The sequence below is a fragment of the Aspergillus mulundensis genome (genome assembly GCF_003369625.1).
Source record: "Aspergillus mulundensis strain DSM 5745 chromosome Unknown scaffold_1, whole genome shotgun sequence".
NCBI classification, from domain to species: Eukaryota; Fungi; Ascomycota; class Eurotiomycetes; order Eurotiales; family Aspergillaceae; genus Aspergillus; species Aspergillus mulundensis.
In genome coordinates this window covers 1,037,853-1,057,995 of record NW_020797889.1, presented here as the reverse complement: position 1 = coordinate 1,057,995, position 20,143 = coordinate 1,037,853, and the positions used below count along the sequence as shown (strand labels likewise).

Here is a 20,143-nt window from a genome sequence, read left to right as displayed (position 1 = left end):
TCAGTTGCTTTGAGTGGTCATTCTAAGTGAGTGATTTATGCCGTGTGTAAGAGGAAGAGTGGCGGGATATATATTTACGTTTTTTTCATCGCTTAGTATCACAACTACAAGGACTCTGTCCAGCTGATAATTCCCACAGTGAGCAACCACTGGCGAACTAGATGTGATAGTATATGAACATGTATTTCAGGGGTATGTATGTACAAGTGAACAAAAGCGATTAAATCAGGTTCGAACCAGAACAGTGGGCTAGCTGATGCATCAGGGACGTAAAGGAAGGGGTTCGTTCATCGGGCTATGCAATTGCAATCAGGGGAACAAAAAAAAGAAAAGAAACACAAGGTCAAAATACCCAAGCGGTGATCTAATTTATTGTAGATAGTCCCTGCGGGCTCCTGGGCCGCGTACATCGGCGTCATATGCTGACTGGTACATCAGCGCTTCCTGTGGCCAGTCCACTTGTTCGTCTGGTGCGCCGGTCGCTCTGGGTTGATATGAGTCACTTCGCCGGGAGAAATCAATGGCGGGCGCTCCGGTGCTCGGGTTTTGTAAGTATCCTGGGCCCGGGCGGTAGGGGAGAGACTCCGCGGGGTGACCCGGTTGTGAAGGAGCTGCGGTTGACCCTCCAAAGTCTCCGAAATCGAAACTGAAGTCACGCCTGTGGCCCCTCGGAGTATCATTACTCAATACAGGGGACTGGTTCTCATTAGTGTCAATAGGAGTCTCCGGTTCGGCTGCTGGCTGAGGCTGATGATGCTGAAGCTCGATCTGCGGCACTTCCGGGATAATCGCCGAAGAGCTGTTGACCAGCGTCAACGAAGGCTCTGCTGGGCTCTCCAACAGAGGTGGAGCGGGAGGCAAAGCCGGAGAGCGCGGTACAGGTTCATCCGGAACAATCGTAGACCGTCGAGCGCTTCGGGCGCTGTGGCCCATGATGCTGCCGGCCTTGGAGCTCTTGCTCATACGGTGCTGTGGAGCAGGCCCGAAGTTGCTGCCTTCCATCTCGCGGATGCTGAACTGCGCGATCGTCCGCAGTTTCCTAGTCACCCAGGATGCTAGCACCTTCCCGCGCTGTTTCTCGCCTAGTCGAGAGCGGGGGAAGTCTCCGTGGGAGACGAACGCTACAATGTCAGCGACGACCTGGTGTTCGTTGAGGACAGCGTTCACAATGACCGGGACCAAGGACGCTAGATAGGCTTTTCTCGCCACCTCGACCACCACCACAATCATGCCACCAGCCTGGAACACAGCACTGTAAAAGTTAGGAAAGATTGTGTGGAAATGTAAGGTTACTTACCATCCGCCGTTCACGATGTTACGGTGGCACTTCTCCACAGAGTTCTCAATATCCATGGGAAAGTGGTTCAACCCATTGACCTCGAAAGTCTCTCCGATTCCTCCAAGTACGAACAGCACTTGCATCTCAACAGGCTGACCTCCAGGTCCGATTGGCCGTGTAACCGTATGAAGGAAGCCTAAATCTCCGGTCCGTACAAAGGATACGTTGGGATCTCCATCCTCAATCCTGCCATCGAACCGCTCAAGATCGAAATCTTGCTTCGAGCCATAGAATGATTTGGCGCAAGCATCTGATTGAAGCCAGATCTCTCCGTATTCACCAACTTGAGACAGAGTGCATGTTTCCGGATTGACAATAGCGATCTGTGTGTTCACAGGCACCATACCAGAGTCCTGCAGTGCTAGCGCTGTTGGGTCTGTATCAGGATCCACAGGAACGATGAGACCACGACGCAAAGCTCGCAGATCCAGCCACACCTCGACGGGTTCAATACACATATAAGACCTGGTAACAATCATGGGGTTGAGAACGTGCGAATACACCACATTGATCGCCGTCCGGTCCAAGTTGGCACCGGCAAAGTGCAGGCGTACTTTTTGGTCTGCGACAACGTTAGCGATCTGCATGTAAACTGTGATCAAGGTTATCCTACAGATGTCAACACGTGGTCGGCCTTCGGCAGATATCATTAAGTTCTTCAGTTCTTGAAGCTGGAAGCCTTTTCCGGGCATTGCACTGATGGCATAGTCCAGCATTTGGCTGGTAGCGTATGTATCCTTGATCTTGTACCTAGAGAGGGCAAGGAATAGCGTCATAGGATTCTGCGCAAAGTCAACTGGTGAGACTAAGTATGTCGGCGCACCTAAGTCATGTTAGCCTCCACTACCCCCGGTCTTGTAACGAACAAAATAACTTACCAACATATATACCCATCAGGCAGGTATGAAGGAAGCCAAGACCCAAAGTGCTTCGCACACTGCCTAGAACCGGTCGAGAACTAGTCATCTGGCATGTCTCTTTCTGTACCTTGCACATGCCCAGTATGGTATCATGTCCGATTGAGACAGAGATCCTCCGTTGGTCTGGAGTCCAGTACGTCCAGACCATAGCCGGTTGATTTCCTTGCAGCCATGCCTCCTTCATTGTGAGTCCGAGGTCCTTACACCCATGAGACTGTTTCGATGGCTTGGTGGTGTTGTAGATGGCAGGCACTCCTATCCTGAGAACTTGCGCAGACTGCTTGATATGTTGTGAAACAAGTTTCTGTCGCATCACATGGTCAACATCGTTGTTGACGATGATCGCCTTTATGTGGAAGTCACTGATAACATGAAGAAATGCAGGGGCATCTTCAGAAAGCCGGTTCTGATCGATAGGCGCAAGAGGAATCACAACAACACCGAGGCAAAAACAAGCGTGGACCGCATAGACATAGTCTTCTGAGTGGGTGTACATCAGAATCACATGGTCGCCCGGGCGAAGCTTGACTTTGTTTCGCAAGTAGATCGCGACGGCGGCAACTTTAAGGTCGAATTTCTTCCAAGTTATGCCCTTTCCTTCCTTTCCGCGGCCATCAATAGAGCAGTACGATAGTTCCTCGGCTTGCCGGGATACCCGCCACTGCAGTAGGTCGACGATGGAGGTGAAGTTGTTGAGAGGTGTGGAGGTGCGATCGTCCATAACGACATCACGATAGTCCACTCCGGAATATTGCTTCTCTGGCAGCTCCAACATAGCTTGCCTGGTTTCCAAGGCCAGAGGCGACCAAATACCTCCAACCGGATCAACACCAATGGGAAGGTTCATGACCGATCGTCCAACGCCAAATTTGACATGAACGCAGGGTAAGGTTCCTGCATCAAAGTCCTTACGGCAAAGCATGTTGCCAATTTCCTGTCTTCCGTTCTTAGTAACCCGCGGAAGGGTATTTGGCGCTGTAAGCATCACACAGTAGACTCTCAGATGGTGTTCCTGGTAAAGAACCTCCATGCATCTTTCTGCAAGAGACTCAAGAAGGGCGGAGTCCAGCTGTCGCGGAGGGCCTCCTGAAGTTGTCGGCGCCGTTGACGCCGCGTACGACTCAAGCACAACAATCGGAAGATGTTCTTCGTTGACAAACACGTCAAAAGCTGTACAGTCGTGTATTTTTGGAATGTTCTTGAGCGTGCTGACGACTAGGTGTTGAACGAAGAAGTAGCGATGTTCCGCGGCTGGCTGTCCATGCTCGACCCACTCTACCTTTTGGCGGATTCGGTCTTCATACAGCCCTAGCACGAAGACCTTGCCCTCAATTACACAACCAAGGAGGCCGGTTCTAAGAAACTCGGGCTCAACCAAAATAGGAGTGGGGTTGGCCTCTTCAAATTTATACGGCCGTGCGTGGAAAATAGCTTCCGTATGTTTGGGTAGCGCCCAGAATCCACCGGAAAGAGAGGGCGAGTCGATCCAGATTTCGCCGATAACGTTGGGTGTGCACAGCAGATTGGTTTCGGGGTCAACAATGGCGAACGTCGCGTCAGGTATAGGATATCCGAAAGCCCCAACACGAACAGCATTGGGCATAGTCCCCGCATACTTCCGGGCATCCTCGCCCATGGCTAATACCACGACTTCATTGTTCTTCAAGGCCTCTTTATCAAGCAGCGCTTCTCCAAGCTCAGTCGTCCCCGTTTGTTCAGGGGCTGGAGCAGATGACCCGCCGCCTAGCAAGCTACTTCCAAACCCGCTGTTCTCGGCCTTATCGGAATTGGCTTCTTCCTTCTTGACCTCCTGATCATCAATTGGGTCCATCTCGTGCGTCAAAGGACAGCCCATCCGTTCTTCGCCTCCTAACCAGTCCCTTACGCTAATTACCATACCGCCATGTTCGGGCAAGCATAGCATCGGCGCGACAATTTCGCGCGCTCTCGGATTCCTCATGGGCCGCAGCCATCTGTCCGCAAGCACCTCATGGAACTCGGCATCAACAGTGAGCGTATCAATCAAACAAAGCTTGACACTAGCAAAGTTAGGTTCCGCGTTCTTCTTGAAATGCCGCGTAGCCATAGGATCTTGCTGGTAGTTGTAAGCAGTTATCTTCAGCCCAGGATAATCAGCAGCCATGATTGTGGCTCTGTATTTCGTCACGAGGTGTGCGTAGAGACCCGGCGTTTCAACCGCGCGGTCTTCCAGCCACACGGTTGTATGACCACCGTACGCTGTGAGAAGCACGCCCAATATCATACCTATACCCTGTCTAGGGTCTAAGTAGCTAATAATGGTCTCTCCACGGGATTGCTGCCTCGAAGACGAAGGCACAGTGGCGAACATCGCACTCAAACAGGCCATCTGATGCATTATCGTTCGGTGGCTCATGACAACACCGCGCAGGTCTCCTGTCGGGGCGCGCGAGAACTCGATATAGGCGAGATCAGGAACAATAAGCGGCGGTGTATCATCCTTCTTCTTCGGATGCCAACTGCCGAATTCATTCGTCTTCCACCACTCTACACCTCGAGGCCAGTTGAGCTTCTGAGTCGTAATGTCTCTCTGGAAGCTTTTGAGGTTATTTTCCGTCGTCAGTGCAAGATGCGCTTGGGTCGACGTAAGAACAAGGTTCAAGCTTTGATAATCGTTTAAGCTGTTGATGGGAACGGCGACAACTCCGGCAATAAAACAACCTAATAATGCAACAGCAAACTCTATAATCTCAGAATCTCGATAGATCAGAGCAACGCGGTCCCCACGGTAAAGGTTGCTCTTGTCACGAATGACCTGGGCGACCTTTTCCGCACGGCTTGCGAGCTTCTCCCACGTTATAGACGCAATTTCCTTTCCCTTTTGATCTAGGACCCAATATGCCGGCTGTTTGCCGCTAGTTCGCGCGCGGTGTCTGAGAACTGTGGGGATATTGTCGAAATTTGACATTGGGGTATTTTTATCATGCGGGTCATGTACAGCGAATGGGATATCGCGGGGCTCGAGGGGCAGTAGGTGATCGACAATAGCGCCTTGCGGGAGATCAGAGGCAGGTATTAATGGGGGCGCCATATTCGCGGTTGGAGAGAATGCATCAGATTGAGAGTATCGGTGGAACCCGCCACCATAGCTATCTCTATAGTCCTCCTGTTGCTGCCCGGCAAAGTCGTCGAAGTACCCTTGTTGCGACTCCAGCATTGTCGACTGTCGTGACACTTCGGGAGGAGGCATATCGTAAGCTCCAACCGGTTCATCAAATTGGCCATTGGGGCCCGTAGGGCTGAAAGCGTAATTCTGGCTCAGGAGGGTCGCTGTCCTCGAGTCCTGTTGTACGGGAGGGGCAGGTTTTGGGAGAAAAAGAGAATCATACGAGGACGCCGATGGACCCCGTCCATGGTGAGACATCATCGCACCGTCTCCATTGAACGGCGACAATCCCTCGTTGCCAGCATTTTGCTCGTACCCGAAGCTTCCGTTACTTGGCGCTCCATGTCCACCGGTGAAAGATTGCGAGGGTCCGCCCGAATCAGCTGTTGGCGGCCGAATACTGAGAAGTGCTGGCGGAGATCTGACGGAACTGGTCATCGACTGGGTTGGTTCGGCAGCGCTGACAGCATTGAAATCGAGAGCCGTAGATCCGAGGTACTGCGAAAGGAGGACGGTTCGCCGTTTCTGATAACTTTGGTGATGTTAGCCCCAACGTCTCGATCATTTCCAACCGCACGCGTAGCGGGACAGAAAGCTTCTCCGTAAAGCGTATAGCATTTTCCGTATATCCATTCCTCCTAAGTATTTTCGAATTATTCGGCGCGGAAAAGCTTACCCCTTCTCTGTAATGTCACCTTCCTAGACAGGATTATCAGCACTGTGATGCAGAAACGAGCTAAGATCCATTAGAAGAATCATCAACATACCTCAAGTTCCCTATCCAGTTCCCGCAGAGCGGACTGGAGTTGGGGGTGTTCCTCCGCCATCTTGACGATGTCGCGGTGACGAGAGGTTGTGGTTCTAGCAGGAGTATCCGCGGGGATGCGCTACCCTCATCGCAAGTTTGCTGAGCAGCTTCGATAGGATGCCTATTACCAAGAGGAACGCTTTTCCTGAGTGTTCAGGCTTGCGAATTGGAGAAACAAAGTCGGTTGAATGAATCGCACGACTTGTCTCTCCGCGTCTAAAGCCACAGCGTCACCTGCTGGTGGCTAACCTCACGGGGCACGGGCCAATGAGAGCGGGCCTCGGAATAAACACCGCCACAGCTCCGAGACATGTTTTAGACGTTCATCTCTCAATGCTACTCTGTACAACGCGGATAACATCAACTTTTCGGCGAAGCTGAAGGTGCAAGTAAGTGGAATAGTGACAGTATTGTCTGAGCAAGAGGACTGCAGCAGGCTTCTATGTTTGCTTTGATGGCTTATATAAGTTCTACTATAGGGCGGCTACGGCGTGTGCTACTATAAGAGACTTAATAGTACTGGAGTACCAGTCCAGGATGAGGTATTGAAACAAAACATATTATAGGAGTACCAGTTATGATTGGTGAGAGATGGATGTATTGGCATAAACCTGAAACTACTCAGATTGTCCGCAGATATGTTGTATTCAGACGCAAACGTCGTAGAGAATACGGTTTAGATTACGGAGTAGCCGCCCCGCGAATGATCAAAGTAGCCTGATGAGCAGCAGATGGTACAACCGTTCAACCCCTATCAAGGATCGGTTCCTGCCGAAGTTCCGCGCTTGACTTGTCGATTGCCAATTGCCAAATGACAGTCACCGTAGCATTTATCGATAAAGCCGTTTAAAGAGGTCTCAAAAATTGGACCATCTGCTGGGGTGTTTGGATTATTGAGGAGGGAAACTGTATGAAACACCCAGTATTTGTTACCTAATAACACGCCAAGAGTGGTATGGTGGTATAATTGGGGAGGCTAAGGACTTTCTGGAAGCACGCTAGAGGCCCGGCTAACAGTAAGGCCGATGGATGACTCCACCCTAAGGTTCAGGCTTCCATGTCATCAGTATACATCATTACTCACTGCTCAGAGCCCACGTCTGGTCTACGTAATGTTTCCATCGTCCATTGGCATGGGATGGTTCCGGGCCTATTATATGACTAGTATACCGTTACTTTCTGACGCGGATAGTAGTGAGTCATAGCTCCAAACAGCTTAGAGCGCATAGACCACTCATGAAGCTATTCAGATGAGCGGTGGAAGCTTTGCTGTGAGCCTGTGACCGTAATACCGGCGTATTGGGCGAATCATACCCGTAGCCGCCGTTCCTCTTAGCGTTTCGAGTCGACCTCACTACTGGGCCATGTCCATAATAATAATAATAATTATTTCCGTTGGCAACCACCTCGACGTTCTGTACTCTTTTCGCTTCACTTCGTCGACAACTTCACCGTCCGTCTATCCCTCCTTTGCCGGCGCCGCTTCGCCTTTTTGTGAACACGGCCCGCTATAGAGACTCGAGGGGTGATTCTGATACGTCCCGCCACCTCCCGAATTCGTCACAATTCCCCATTGCGAGCGGGACATTATCCGAGGGTGGAAAGGTGGACTTCGCGCACCTCTCAGCGTGTACTCTTGATGAGACATAACAGACCCTCTCATCTTCTTCGTCTTTCGCCTCTCCCATCGACCCGACTTCGACAATACCTATCATCCTTACAGCTATTCCCGATCACCCGTCGCAGCATCGTTTCCCGCTTCGGCTTGCTGTTGCGCGGAAGACAGGTAAAAAGATCGCGGATTCTATCGTCACCTTGACCTTTACACGACGCTCCTTCCTTGCGCCGATACACCAAGATTCTAAAAACACACGTCCTTGTTCTGCCATATCTTTGCGTTCTTTTGAGCTCGAGCTCCTCGCAAGCTGCCATGATGAACACGACTCCTCCTATCGACATCGCCACTCGGCAGACTCCCTCTGTTTCGCCCCGGTCGAACTTGACATCAGCTTTGCAAAATCAAGCAGGTAACACTGAACGTGCGGGCAGTATATCCCATGCAAACGGTTTGCCAATCAATATGTTCAAGGCTTCTGCGCCCCGCAAAGACTCGATCGGCACAGCCTCACACCAATGGGGCAATGGTACAAAACCGATCTCAATGGCGGGATCCAGCCGGAATCAACAGCGCCGGGAGTCATTAGCAGGAAGCTTGGTCGGTGGCATGAGCTGGGGTGGTGTCTCTGTTGGCAGCTGGATTCGCGATGAGTAAGTCATTTTCTATGCGTCGCCCGTTGGCCGCATACTGACGGAATCAACGTAGCATCATCATGGCCGGTACCTCTCCTTTCACCACTTTCCAGTCGCCCTCATTCCATTCGTCCTCTTATCTGCCGAAACTCGAAGCAAACTTCATGCGCGACTTTTCTTGTTGTGGTGTTACTCTGCCTACTCTTCATGACTTGCTACAACACTATGAAGAAGCGCACGCCACGAAATCAGGTCATCGCCCGAGCCAGGTTGATAACCGCGCAGCTCTTGCCGCTGCGGCAATTGCGCAGCAGAATCAATCAAACAACAACCAAAGCCGAGGTCTACAACCAGATAGGACCTTTGACATGCAACGAAAGATGAACCAGTCACATACCCCCCAACAACATTCCGATATGGACACCATTGATGACATGGAACTGGATGATGCCATGGATGATACCGATGCATCCTCCCAGTTCTTCGCACCCCAAACACGGGATCCGACTCAAGGAGGATTTGGAACACCGAATCGTGGAGTCCCTAACTTGAACTTATCTATGCTTCCGAACCATCAGGGATTCAAGAGTTCGCAACCGGGAACTCCAGTTGCATCTGGCCTTCCACTTTCACTGCAAAACAATCCCACTGTTTCTTCCGTCAATACACCTACTCTGATGCCGAATCCCCTTCAAAATGCACAGTTCCGTGGCACCCCCGACTCTTCGACCCCGGGAACTCCCGCTGAGTTTGACGACAGCATGCTCGGTCCGTTTGGGGAATTCTCCATGCAGAATGCGATGATGCAGGGTCAGCCGCAGTTTTCGAGATTCACGGGCAATAATGACATGGTGGATCTGTGTATTGACGAACCTGCGAAACGACTGTTCAGCCCAACCGGCGGAATCAACCAGTCTAATGCCCATTTCAAGCTCAGTGGAGCGCAGTATGGCCCGAACAGTGACATTGCCAGACGGATACGCGAACAGCAGCTGCTGGCAGGTGTTCCTGACACTACTTCTATCCTCCCGAACGAGGAACCCAAGCCCTATAGGTGTCCAGTAATTGGCTGCGAAAAGGCGTACAAGAACCAAAATGGGTTGAAATATCACAAAGCTGTAAGTCGCCTCGAAAACATGTCCCGGTACAGCATTGATCACTAACTTTTCGATTAGCACGGCCACAACAACCAGCAGTTACATGACAACGCAGATGGGACCTTTTCAATTGTCAATCCAGAGACATCTGCTCCATACCCGGGAACTCTCGGCATGGAGAAGGAGAAACCATACCGCTGCGAAGTCTGCGGTAAGCGCTACAAGAACCTGAACGGGCTCAAATATCATAAATCGCATTCGCCTCCTTGCAACCCCGATTTCCAGCTTGCTGCTGCTCGTAGCCTCAACTATGGCGGTGGAGTTATGCAGGGGCAGAACATTAATGTTGCTGGGGCGGGTTTACCTGGCATTGGTGAAGAAGGTCTCTTATAGACTCTTTTTTCGAGTCTCTTTCGCCTTACTTCATTTCGGTTCTATGAATTTCTACGGCCTCATTGTGCGACATACGATTTAATGAGCGGGTTGGTGGTTTGGAGTTAATTTGGTATGGATGCCCGTCAGAGTGGTTCATCACAAGTTGGCTCTCTGGGCTTGACGATACCCCCAAGACTTCCGAAGACCTATAATGGCTTTTTCGGTGCTCCTAGAACGGATCTTTTCTGAATCTATTATTTGGTTCTACCATACGGCTTTTTCTGCGTCCGCGCGCTGTGCTCTTTCCTTTGCTCCTGGATTTCGCGGCAGGTTCCCAGATGGTCTGTTCTGTTCTCTGAACGCCTTATCTTTCCTTCGGAACCTTGTTCTCGATATCGAACTGGAGATCATGATTTTAGACTTGGTTGTCTTGGTCACTTGTCTGGGTCTGGTGTTTTTGTTACATCTATCCCTGGGAAACTAAGACAAATGGTGTTTTCTACAGCGCTGTTTGTAGATAGGTATTCTTATGACTAGTTTCGGCCGTGTTTGGATCCTTCTTTGGTGTGGTTATTTGCATTTACATGCGTCTTGCGTTTGCACGGTGTTCTTGGACTCGCGAGTTCTGATTACCCTTTCTACCATCAGGCGTTCCTGATAGATAGAGATCTCATTTCTACCTGACTTTCCCAACTCACAATCATGCTTCGAAGTTTTTTTCTTTCTTTTTTATGAGCTGGCGTGGACGTTAACAGACAGGAAAAGTTTTTGAGATAATGAGATTCAACAACTTCACTGAGTGTTTACTTGTAGAGTAGCGTACAATTACCATGGAAGGATAACCGCTCATCTCAGTTCCCGACTCAGTCCGATGGTTTATAAGGTCCTCGTCATGGCGGGTCGTCCAGCTTAGCGACGCGCATAGTCAAGAATACTCCGAACTTCTTCATCCAGGTACTCTGAATTATTTGGTTTATTTTGAAACGCACCTAAGGTATTCTAATACAAAAAACCACGAAAAAGAAAAGAACCACCGTCTCGTCTGCCTGCATAAGCGCCACCTACCAAACGACTCAGGAGAAGACAAAAACATTGGAACGGCATAGCAACGTTGGACGTTTGAAGTAGTATAAAAGCGACGGAACTCCCAAAGTGGAACAGATCATTTGGTCTGCTGAAGACATCCGAATTTATAGTTTCATATCATTTCGATTTCGTTAAAGAAGTGAAGCATAGTTCACTGTGCAAAGCAACGTTCAGAACCGAACCGATTTTTCCGGGTTATATTTGAGTGGTTGATCGGTCGTGTCTGTTGGGGAGAAGTGGTAGACAGAGTTTTACAGATTCAAAAAGGGTATGGTATGTATGAGTAAGGGAAAACGAATGAAAAAGGACGAGAAGAGAAGTTGACAGATCATTACTGGGAGACGGCACAAGAATCGTCTACCATTCGAACTCACCCTGACCTTTGTGGAAGACGTATCTGTCGGAGTTAGTGAAAATACAAGATAGCAGAGGAGGAAGAAATCCAAAACGTACTCTTTGCCTCCAGTGGTCAAGATACCGTCCTTCAACGTGCACTTCCACTTATTCTTGACGCGTTGAACCTTATCGTAGGTGCAAAGCATGACTTGTCCAACAGCATCATCGTCATCCTCATCTTGAGCAACCAGGTCGTCAGGGTCGTCAAGATCAGAATTGATAGCGTCTTCATCGTCCTCCTCCTTTGTGTCGTCGCCTCCTGGGCCGTCATACTGGGCTTTGGATTTGGAAGACGGACCAGTAGATGCGGAAAGCGAGGTCTTCGGCTGGAGTTCGCGCTCATCGAGAGGAACCATCAGACCACCCCCTTCGAGATCCAGCATTCGCTGCCTGAGATGGTCACGAAGCGCCCTGTCACCCTCTCCATCCGCAGCAGCCTCACGTCTTCGCGCAACTTCTGCCTTCCATTCTGACAGCACGTCGCCAGCGGCACCATCGGTTTGGGCGTTGCTTACGGACGGGTGCGGTACAGGGTGATAGCCCGTCTCCTGCTTGATTTGGTGACCCTGACCGTTGGGAATCTGCTGCATCTGCTGCATGTGCTGCATAGGTTGCATGTGCTGCATGCTAGCAGGGCGCGGTAACCCCAGAGGTGGTTGTGACTGTGCTTGCATCTGACTGACCGAGTTGGCGGCCGCTGCGCCGTACCTCTGCTGTATCAAGTTGGTAGCGCGTTCGCGCGCCGACTGCGTATTCGGTGGGATATTCATCATATGACTCATGGGGGGCAATGAAGGATGGCCGTTGAGACCCGGCTCTGTCTTAATTTGAGGCGAGTGCCCCGCGGGATAGGCACCGCTAGCCCCAACTGAAGCCGGAGCCTGAAGAGGCGGGCCGTTGGGAGGCATGGACTGCGGGTGCGGCACATGCTGGGGATGTTGTGGCTGTTGATATTGAGGATGCGATTGTTGGGGCGGGATATGTTGCTGTAGATGCGCGGTTTGTGGGCGAGGAGCGTTAGAGGGAACTGTTGCTGTATGAGAAAGGTTCTGAGGTTGAGCGATTGTCGGTGGAGCAGGGTCCCAAGGGAAATGGGCGACACCCAGAGAGGAGAGTTTCTTCTCCCAGCTCTGCGATGATATTAGCGACCATGGAAGGAACCGACAAGGGTGATGATAAAATGAGACACATTAATTAGTTATGATGGTGATACAGGCGAAGACGTGTGTCATGAAAACGAAGGGCCATGCGCGATTAATAGTTGGACGGAGGGAGGCAGACGCGCTGAGGAGAGGTGGCTTGGCGGCCTGAGGCGGGTATAAAAGAGGTTCAAAAGCAGGCGCTTCCCCAGCACAAACACCGCCTCCCGCACCTCTCGGCCTCCCCCGCTTTCGCCCAGATCAGGCCCCATCAAGGGATATTCCATCAACTTGCATCTAAAGAAAGCAGTTTCTCACCTTTTTCAAGTCTTCAAGCGTCTGCTGGTCGACGCCGCTCTCCTCAAAATCCACCTGAGACGCATCGTACACCTCTTGGATGACTTCCTGGAAGATGTTGCCCTGCATGACACCCTGATTTAGCAGACATCCTTACAACAAGAAAAGAAAAACAAAGCGTTGTTCGCAAATCGCGTGCGTTCGATACTCCGGGACATGGAAGATAAGGGTGTTCTGAGATGACACTCACCACCAGCTGGTTCGACATGATGACTTGTCGAAGAACAGGGACTTATGGCCGCTTATGTGTCGAGTTTAGAGGACAGCAGGAACGTTTGTGAATTGATTTCTCGCTCACTTTCTAACGAAAAGGTAAAAGGAAAGCCAACGACAAGCTTAGAGACCTATGCAGCGATGGTTTGTTCGACTTATTGCCAGGAGAGCTTCTCGTGGCAGCGGTCGGCGATGACGGGCTTTCGAGATGCGGCGGCTCGACTCCTAAACGACCACTATATCTTATCTCCCAATACTAGCTGTTTCTCGTAGATAGCGTCAACCCCCGGCAAAGCAAAGCGGATCACACAATGTATATGATTCCTAGAACGCGCGGTCGGTATGGAGGCCAGGAGGGCTAGGAAAGGGACGATAGAAGGGCGAGGTGTTGGTAAGGCGAGGTCCTCGTTGCCGGGCGAAATCCGCCTTCTCCAGGCCGATTACTCAGCAGCTAGCGCCACTCTCCTATAAATACTCCTACTGTACTCCTCGCCCGGCTTCATTGTACTCACTTTTGTGTAGAATGCAGATCCAATCCAGTTTAGAATTGTTAAATCACATTTCGTCTCATAGCTCATCCAGAGCTTAGTTTCTTGAAATGCGTCGAATGAGACTGCCTCGTCTCACTTATAATGAATCCCGATGACTGGGGGCCAAAATGACGCCTCCAGGCACCGGCGCTTTCTGAATAGTGCCTTGACTATTAAAGTATTTAAAGCGACCACTGATTTCCGTATCATCACTGCCGTAGAATGATCCCAATTTCAACAATTCCAACCCTCACGCTCTACCGAGGCTGGCTAGAACCAAACCATTACGTCTGGTCCCCCTTCGTAGTCAAGCTCGAAGCCAGACTACGCCTTTCGGGCGTCCCCTACAAGACAGCCTCGGGATCCGTCCAAACAGCACCAAAAGGCAAGATCCCGTACGTCGAGATCGCGGACAGCAAGGACGGAAGCAGCCTTGCCCCAGCAAGCATCGGCGACTCGACGCTCATCATCAAGCACCTGATCGAGCGCGGCATTCTGCCAGACTTGAACGCCGGGCTATCGCCGTCCGAACGAGCGCACGATTTGGCAATTCGCGCTTTGCTGGAGGATAAAGCTTACTTTTACAATGTATAATTGACGGACTAGCCTTTATCTGCTGGTCAGGCATGGGAAGCGAAGTAAGACTCCCAGCTAACAAGCACTTGCAGACTCGCGAACGATGGACAGAAAACTACTACACCATGCGCGACCACGTTCTCAGCGCGATCCCTTATCCGATCCGTATCGTTGTTGGGTTGCTCATCTACCGCTCCACGGTAAAGACTCTGAATGGCCAAAGGACGGGTCGGTACTCAGCAGAGGAGATCCAAGGTCTCCGGGACGAGGCCTGGGGCGCCGTAAATGACTTGCTCGTTGCGTCGAAGGCAAAAGCAAAGGATGGAGATCGTCCGTTTTGGGTGCTTGGGGGTGAAGAGCCGACTGAGGGTGATGCTACGGTATTTGGATTTGTGGTTTCGGCGTTGATATGTGATGCGTATGTTATCCCTCTTCTACTTCGTTGAATGGGAATAGATGAACGGTCATAGACTGACTTTATGATACAGTGGACCGAAGTTGAGGGGGTTGGTGATGGGTTTCCCTGTGATAAGAGAGTATGCTAGGAGGATCCATGATGCATACTTTTCGGACTATGAGTGGGTTGAGTAGACTAATTGACCAGCTTGGTCGGCAAGTCCTAATCGTCTACAGCAGAGGAGAAAGAAGATCAATCGGGTATGCGGATGGATTGAGACTTCTAAAGTGCAATATACGTCAACCTAAATACAACGCCTGATCCCCAACACCTTGCCCCAACACCTTGCCCCAAGAAAACACCGAAGAACTAAAGTAGTAAGGTATGCCAGATACCTATACAATCGAATAGGATAAACCCAGTTACCGAATAGTCATCGACTTGGTCATCTGCGCTTTACTTCCGACGCCGCCCTCGCGGGAGGCCGAGGCGCTGGTTCCAGGCTTGCGCTCAAAGACCTTCCAGAACTTCAAGCTTTCGTCGGCCGCGGCGGTGGCTAGAAGCTGGCCGTCGGGGCTGAGGCAGCTGTGCAGAACACGAGTCTCGTGAGCAGGAATCTCAACGTTGCGGACTAAAGTTGGGTAGCTCCAGATGCTAAGCGAGTTATCAGGGAAACCGCTGGAGCTAACAATCTCGCGGTAGTGGTTGCTCCACCGTAGGCTGGTAACCTGAGAGCCGGTGTCGATGCTGTTGGTCCGAGCACCGGTTGTTGTGTTCCAGAAGTGGATGTGTCGATCATAGGAACCACCACCAGTGGCGAGGAGGTTGAGTTGCCAGGGGCACCAGCTGAGAGCTTTCACGGCGGCGCGATGGTTGGTCTTGGTGAACTTGGGAGCACTCAATGATCGGGCATCCCAGATGTTAACCAAGTTGTCGTTGCCGCCTGTGGCAAGCTGAGCACCATCAGATCTCCACTCGAGACCGCATACCTCGGAGGTGTGGGAGACAAGCTCGGCCACCTTGTGCTGGGCAATGCGAACATCGTGGTTGAAAACGAGACCGCTGCGAGCACCAGTCGATAGGGTGTGCTTAGACCAGCCCATAACACCTACTCGTGATTCGTGTCCGAACATGCTGCGGAGCTTGGTTCCCTCTTCGACATCCCAGATTTGAACTTCACCTGTACCGAGTCCAACACCAACGTAGGCGCCATCACCGCTCCATTTAACGCTGCTGATGTAGGTGTCAGGAGAGGTCTCTAGCAAACAGCTCACATCTCCGGAATCAGCAGACCACACGTATACATTTCGCTCTAGGCCAATTGCAACTTGGTTTCCAGAGCTCCAATCCAGGAGGTTGAGGTAGTAGTCATCAAGAAGGCCAGGAGCATCCAAGACACGTTCTGGGGCAGTCTGAACTCTTCGGCGAAATTGAGCCGCGTTGGATTTGCTGGACTTGAGAGGACGGTTGTACTGAGCGCGAAGGTCAATTGGCTTCGACGACTCGGGAGGTGGTGGTTTGAAGGCGAGGATACGAGTGTTGAGGTTGACGCCACATGCATTGGCTAATGACGACTCGTAGGCAACAGCGTCTGGAGCTGGCTTTGTGTAAGATGCAGAGCTTTCCTCGTCGTCCAGACCAAGGTTTTCTAGAGCCGCAGTGAGGTCTTCATCCGTTCCACGACCGCCAATATCGAATGCGCTCGCCGCACTGGCCAGTACGCTAGAGCCCTTATCAACGCTGCTGGTCTTGGGCCTTTGAGTCTCCTCGGGCTTAGCCGCGCCTGCGGTCACTAGACCCTCACTTGCACTGCGGTTGGGAATGAACCGGTCACCGGCATTGTGCGAGATGCGGACTGTCGTTTTACCCGCCCGTGTGCGACTGGGGACATCCTTACGTAGCCGCTCCTTTGACGGTGTCTGACTTGAAGAGGGACCGGTGCCGGTCAAGGACCACTCAGAGACGCCCAGCTCAAGGTGCTTGGGGGATTTGCGAATACGGGCAATGTTGGACTTGGGCGATTCTCGGTAGGCCACCCGGGTCGTGCGGGAAACGGACGATTTCGCAAAGTATGAGGAGAGATTGCCACCGTAGACAGAGCGAGCTTGCCCTTTGGTTGCTTCAGATTCGAGGCGAGGGGGTGTGAAAGGAGAGGAGTTGTTGGAGGCGATGCTGTCCCTCCGTCCACCGGGGGATGGTGTGAGGGGCATGCGGCCGCCAGCCATCTTGGTCGAAAAGATCCCATGATGGGTCTTGACTGGCGTAGACACCAGAGGAGTAGCCATGCTGATTATATCGAGCTATAGGGCGCTTTAACAGACAAACGGCAAAAACTTTTTGAGCTTCAGATTGTCCAGGTCAATCCAGCCGTGCGGAGGTTGGCCAAGGACAAACGATAGCTAAGATGCGGCAATATGCAATGCAGGGAAAACCAATCGAGGTTATATAGGATGCAGAGTAAAGCAGATAGCAAGACGATGGGGAGGAGAAAAGGTGAATAGGGGAGGAGAAGAGAAGAGGTGAATAAATAGCAGTATAGTCCTTAAGTGGATGACCGCTAGTAAACAAATGTTGGCCGGGAAACCACGAGAAAGTGACCCAGCTTGCACGTGACAAGGGATGGGCTGTGCGGCTCTCGCCGATCAGGTCTTGGCGTCCTTCGCTCCTGGAGGGCAACGCCGAGCGGCTTCTTGATCTTGACCTAACACTTCACTAGACTCTAACCCAACTCACACTGGAGCTTGGACGAGGCGAAATGGGTATTCTCGTCTATCCTACTGTTTGAACGAGTCCTTTGCTCTCGGATACATAGAAGCCCGCCCCGATTTTTACCCGCTACGTCACTCCTGCGTGGCCTAGTAATGCATCGAAGCCATCCTCGCACTATCAACTTCCACCCCAGAATTGGACTTCCGATAGCCTCCATGCAATGGCCCTTTTGAGTCAGTGATTGAATTGCCAGCATTCCTGTACATACAGCTCGGCCATCGTCAGCAGAGCCAAATCGACCTGAATCCCACTTGACCCACTTTTCTCCCCGTTGCCCGCTGTCGCATGTCCGATGGCCGCCTCTACCCCCGCACAGCAGTCATTGCTACCCCAGACCGCATTCCTGATGCCTGCCAGTTCGAGCAGCCGCCCGCAAGGCAGTGCAGACTCACGTCCTGCAATCAACAAGGTCCAGGGGCATGTTCCCGCAATTTTGGTCCATGCCTCGGTAACACATTGCGGCAACGATGAGATCTACGCCTTTGGCGGGTTCGATGAGGATACAGAAGAAGGTTCATATGCCGCCGGAGTTGTTTTCTCCTGTCCATGGTTGATGTATAAGCTAACTGTCGGCATCTGCGCAGTATACAACCATGTCCTACGGCTCAATCTGAAAACTCTTCGATGGGATCTAGTGGACAATTACGGCGATATCCCGGGTGTTCGCTTGGGTATGTCATTCATCAGATCCAAAGCGCCGGATGCCCTACTGTTTTTGGTGCTTGATAACTGACAAAATACTTCTATCTGATAGGCCACACGGCAAATCTCTATCAAGGGCACAAACTGGTCGTTTTCGGCGGGGAAAATGAGCATACTGAAACCTTATCGGACGTGATCATTTTCGATGTTCCTACTGCCACCTGGACGCAACCTGAAGTCCGCGGACATGTTCCTAGAGGAAGAACTCGTCATGCCGCCGTTATTCACGAGGATAAGTTGTTTATTTCAGGAGGCACAGACGCCGGCCTTGTCATGGATGACATGTTCTACCTGGATCTCAAAACTTGGACATGGTCCCGACCCTGGAAATTTATGGCTCGCTATGACCACGTGGCCTGGGTTTGGGGTGGTCGCCTTTGGACATTTGGAGGACTCGGACCAGATCTGGGAAAGAGTACGGATATTTGGTGGTTAGATTTGCAAGCTATTCCAGCTCCAGGAACGACAGATCAACAAGGTACTATGGACCCCCCCGGGAGGGTTGGCAGCACAACTCACAATTTAGACAATACCTTGTACGGCAACATGACGCCGCAGCTCCATGGCCGGTCCGGAAGCTACGCGGCAAATTCTACAAGTGTACAGGTTCGCAATGCCGGCAGAAGAAAGTTCATCGCCCCAGGCCCCATATCTTGCCTTCAGTTCAAATCAGGTCCCAATGTGCCATCCCTCTCATCCGGTACTCATTTCCAGGCATTTGCGTCTGGTGTCTTACTCGACCTTACCACCCCATCAAATACCATACCCACTTGTGACTGTAACTTGTCCTCCTTGGAACTCGATTCCTTGAGATGGCGGAGGCTGGTTGATGGACAGGACATTTTTAGGCCCGGTTATCAATGGCAATACCTAACCGTGAATGCGAGCGGCACTAAGGCGTGGTTGCTCGGCGGCAGCCTAGACACCGGTAGCACCCCCGGCACTGGCGACCACAATCACATGTCTGAAATCCTCTCTATCGACCTGGAAAGGTACGGTCTGTTAGGAAATGAGATGTCGGCCCTGTCTCCCGACCCTAGGAAAGCGGTAGTTCCTGGGCAAACACACATGGGTCCTCTCTCTGGCCTAGGGGCAGATTTATCGACCGTCTTCGATCAACCACCCGAGTCAGGCAGTGGAGCTGATTTTACGATTACTGCCAACGCAGATGACTGCATTTATGGTGATATCAACGTTGAGGACGGGTCTCTAGCAAGCTCAACTGCAGCCTTTCTCCCCGGAAACGCCGTCACATCCTCTCCAATCCACGTGCACAAAATTATCCTGCAGCTTAGGTGGCCGCATTTCAAGCGGCTGTATTCCGCACAGATGGTTGAGTATCACACGAATCGGATGCATATTCCGGAGCCCTACGCTGTTGTGCGTGCGTTCCTGTACTATTTGTATACGGATAGCATCGCCGGACACCCGGAATACTGCGCGGATATCATTGACGTTGCGGGGATGCTAGTGATGGCGAACATTTATGATTTGCCCCGCTTACGCCTCCTCTGCGTCAACCGCTTAGGGCGTGAGCTAGACGTGGAGAATGCAGCAATCATATGGGATCGGGCAGGGCGCACGAATGAAGAGTGGCTTATGAGGCGAGCCGCTCACTTCTGCCTCAACCATTGGGGAAGGGTTGTCCGGACGAACGGTTTCAAATCTCTCAGTAGGCAAAGCATAATAGATCTCTGCGAAGTTGCCGACATGGAGGGTCGGATTATCGCGGGGCCAGAGTTAGAACTTGTCGGCACACTGGGGGCAGATGACGGACTCGGCAGCCGCGAACTGAAACGGTCGTCGCAGCTGACCCTCAACGGCGCTGCACTGGATGGGGACGAGGCCGACGCGGATGAGATGGATGGGGTGGAGGATATATGAAGCGAATCCAGGGCCTATGTGATGCATTTTCTCCCATTTTCACTATATGGACTTTCTCTCGTCCTGGGGTTGAAGAGGCTATGTTTTGGCTGGTGTTCGTTGTCTGATTCTTAGCGGAGTTTCGGGGCGACATTGCACAGGGGCGCTTATGGGCTCACGA

General features: G+C 51.6%; 6 protein-coding genes across 6 annotated transcripts; 3 read left to right on the top strand and 3 right to left on the bottom strand.

Annotated features, from left to right (window-relative positions):
- Window positions 1–369: 369 nt before the first annotated feature.
- DSM5745_01859 (putative AMP binding domain protein) lies at window positions 370–6,231 on the bottom strand (the record flags this gene model as incomplete). Its single annotated transcript, XM_026743875.1, has 6 exons — window positions 370–1,252; window positions 1,298–1,901; window positions 1,953–2,162; window positions 2,218–5,936; window positions 6,081–6,103; window positions 6,172–6,231. The coding sequence occupies 6 exons, from the start codon at window positions 6,229–6,231 to the stop codon at window positions 370–372; spliced, it is 5,499 nt and encodes a 1,832-aa protein (XP_026607038.1).
- A 1,914-nt stretch (window positions 6,232–8,145) lies between these two features.
- Window positions 8,146–9,952, top strand: DSM5745_01858 (zinc-coordinating transcription factor SFP1; the record flags this gene model as incomplete). The annotated part of the gene is made up of 3 exons (XM_026743874.1): window positions 8,146–8,480; window positions 8,536–9,580; window positions 9,638–9,952. The coding sequence occupies 3 exons, from the start codon at window positions 8,146–8,148 to the stop codon at window positions 9,950–9,952; spliced, it is 1,695 nt and encodes a 564-aa protein (XP_026607037.1).
- Window positions 9,953–11,377: 1,425 nt separating this feature from the next.
- Window positions 11,378–12,981, bottom strand: DSM5745_01857 (transcription initiation factor IIA large subunit; the record flags this gene model as incomplete). Its single annotated transcript, XM_026743873.1, has 3 exons — window positions 11,378–11,417; window positions 11,474–12,546; window positions 12,874–12,981. 3 exons carry the CDS (start codon window positions 12,979–12,981, stop codon window positions 11,378–11,380), a joined length of 1,221 nt encoding a protein of 406 aa, XP_026607036.1.
- Window positions 12,982–13,877: 896 nt separating this feature from the next.
- DSM5745_01856 (glutathione S-transferase family protein) lies at window positions 13,878–14,822 on the top strand (the record flags this gene model as incomplete). The annotated part of the gene is made up of 3 exons (XM_026743872.1): window positions 13,878–14,243; window positions 14,324–14,649; window positions 14,720–14,822. 3 exons carry the CDS (start codon window positions 13,878–13,880, stop codon window positions 14,820–14,822), a joined length of 795 nt encoding a protein of 264 aa, XP_026607035.1.
- Window positions 14,823–15,050: 228 nt separating this feature from the next.
- DSM5745_01855 (WD40 repeat domain-containing protein) lies at window positions 15,051–16,913 on the bottom strand (the record flags this gene model as incomplete). Its single annotated transcript, XM_026743871.1, has 1 exon — window positions 15,051–16,913. The coding sequence occupies one exon, from the start codon at window positions 16,911–16,913 to the stop codon at window positions 15,051–15,053; it is 1,863 nt and encodes a 620-aa protein (XP_026607034.1).
- A 776-nt stretch (window positions 16,914–17,689) lies between these two features.
- DSM5745_01854 (Kelch motif domain protein) lies at window positions 17,690–19,983 on the top strand (the record flags this gene model as incomplete). The annotated part of the gene is made up of 2 exons (XM_026743870.1): window positions 17,690–18,068; window positions 18,152–19,983. The coding sequence occupies 2 exons, from the start codon at window positions 17,690–17,692 to the stop codon at window positions 19,981–19,983; spliced, it is 2,211 nt and encodes a 736-aa protein (XP_026607033.1).
- Window positions 19,984–20,143: the final 160 nt, after the last annotated feature.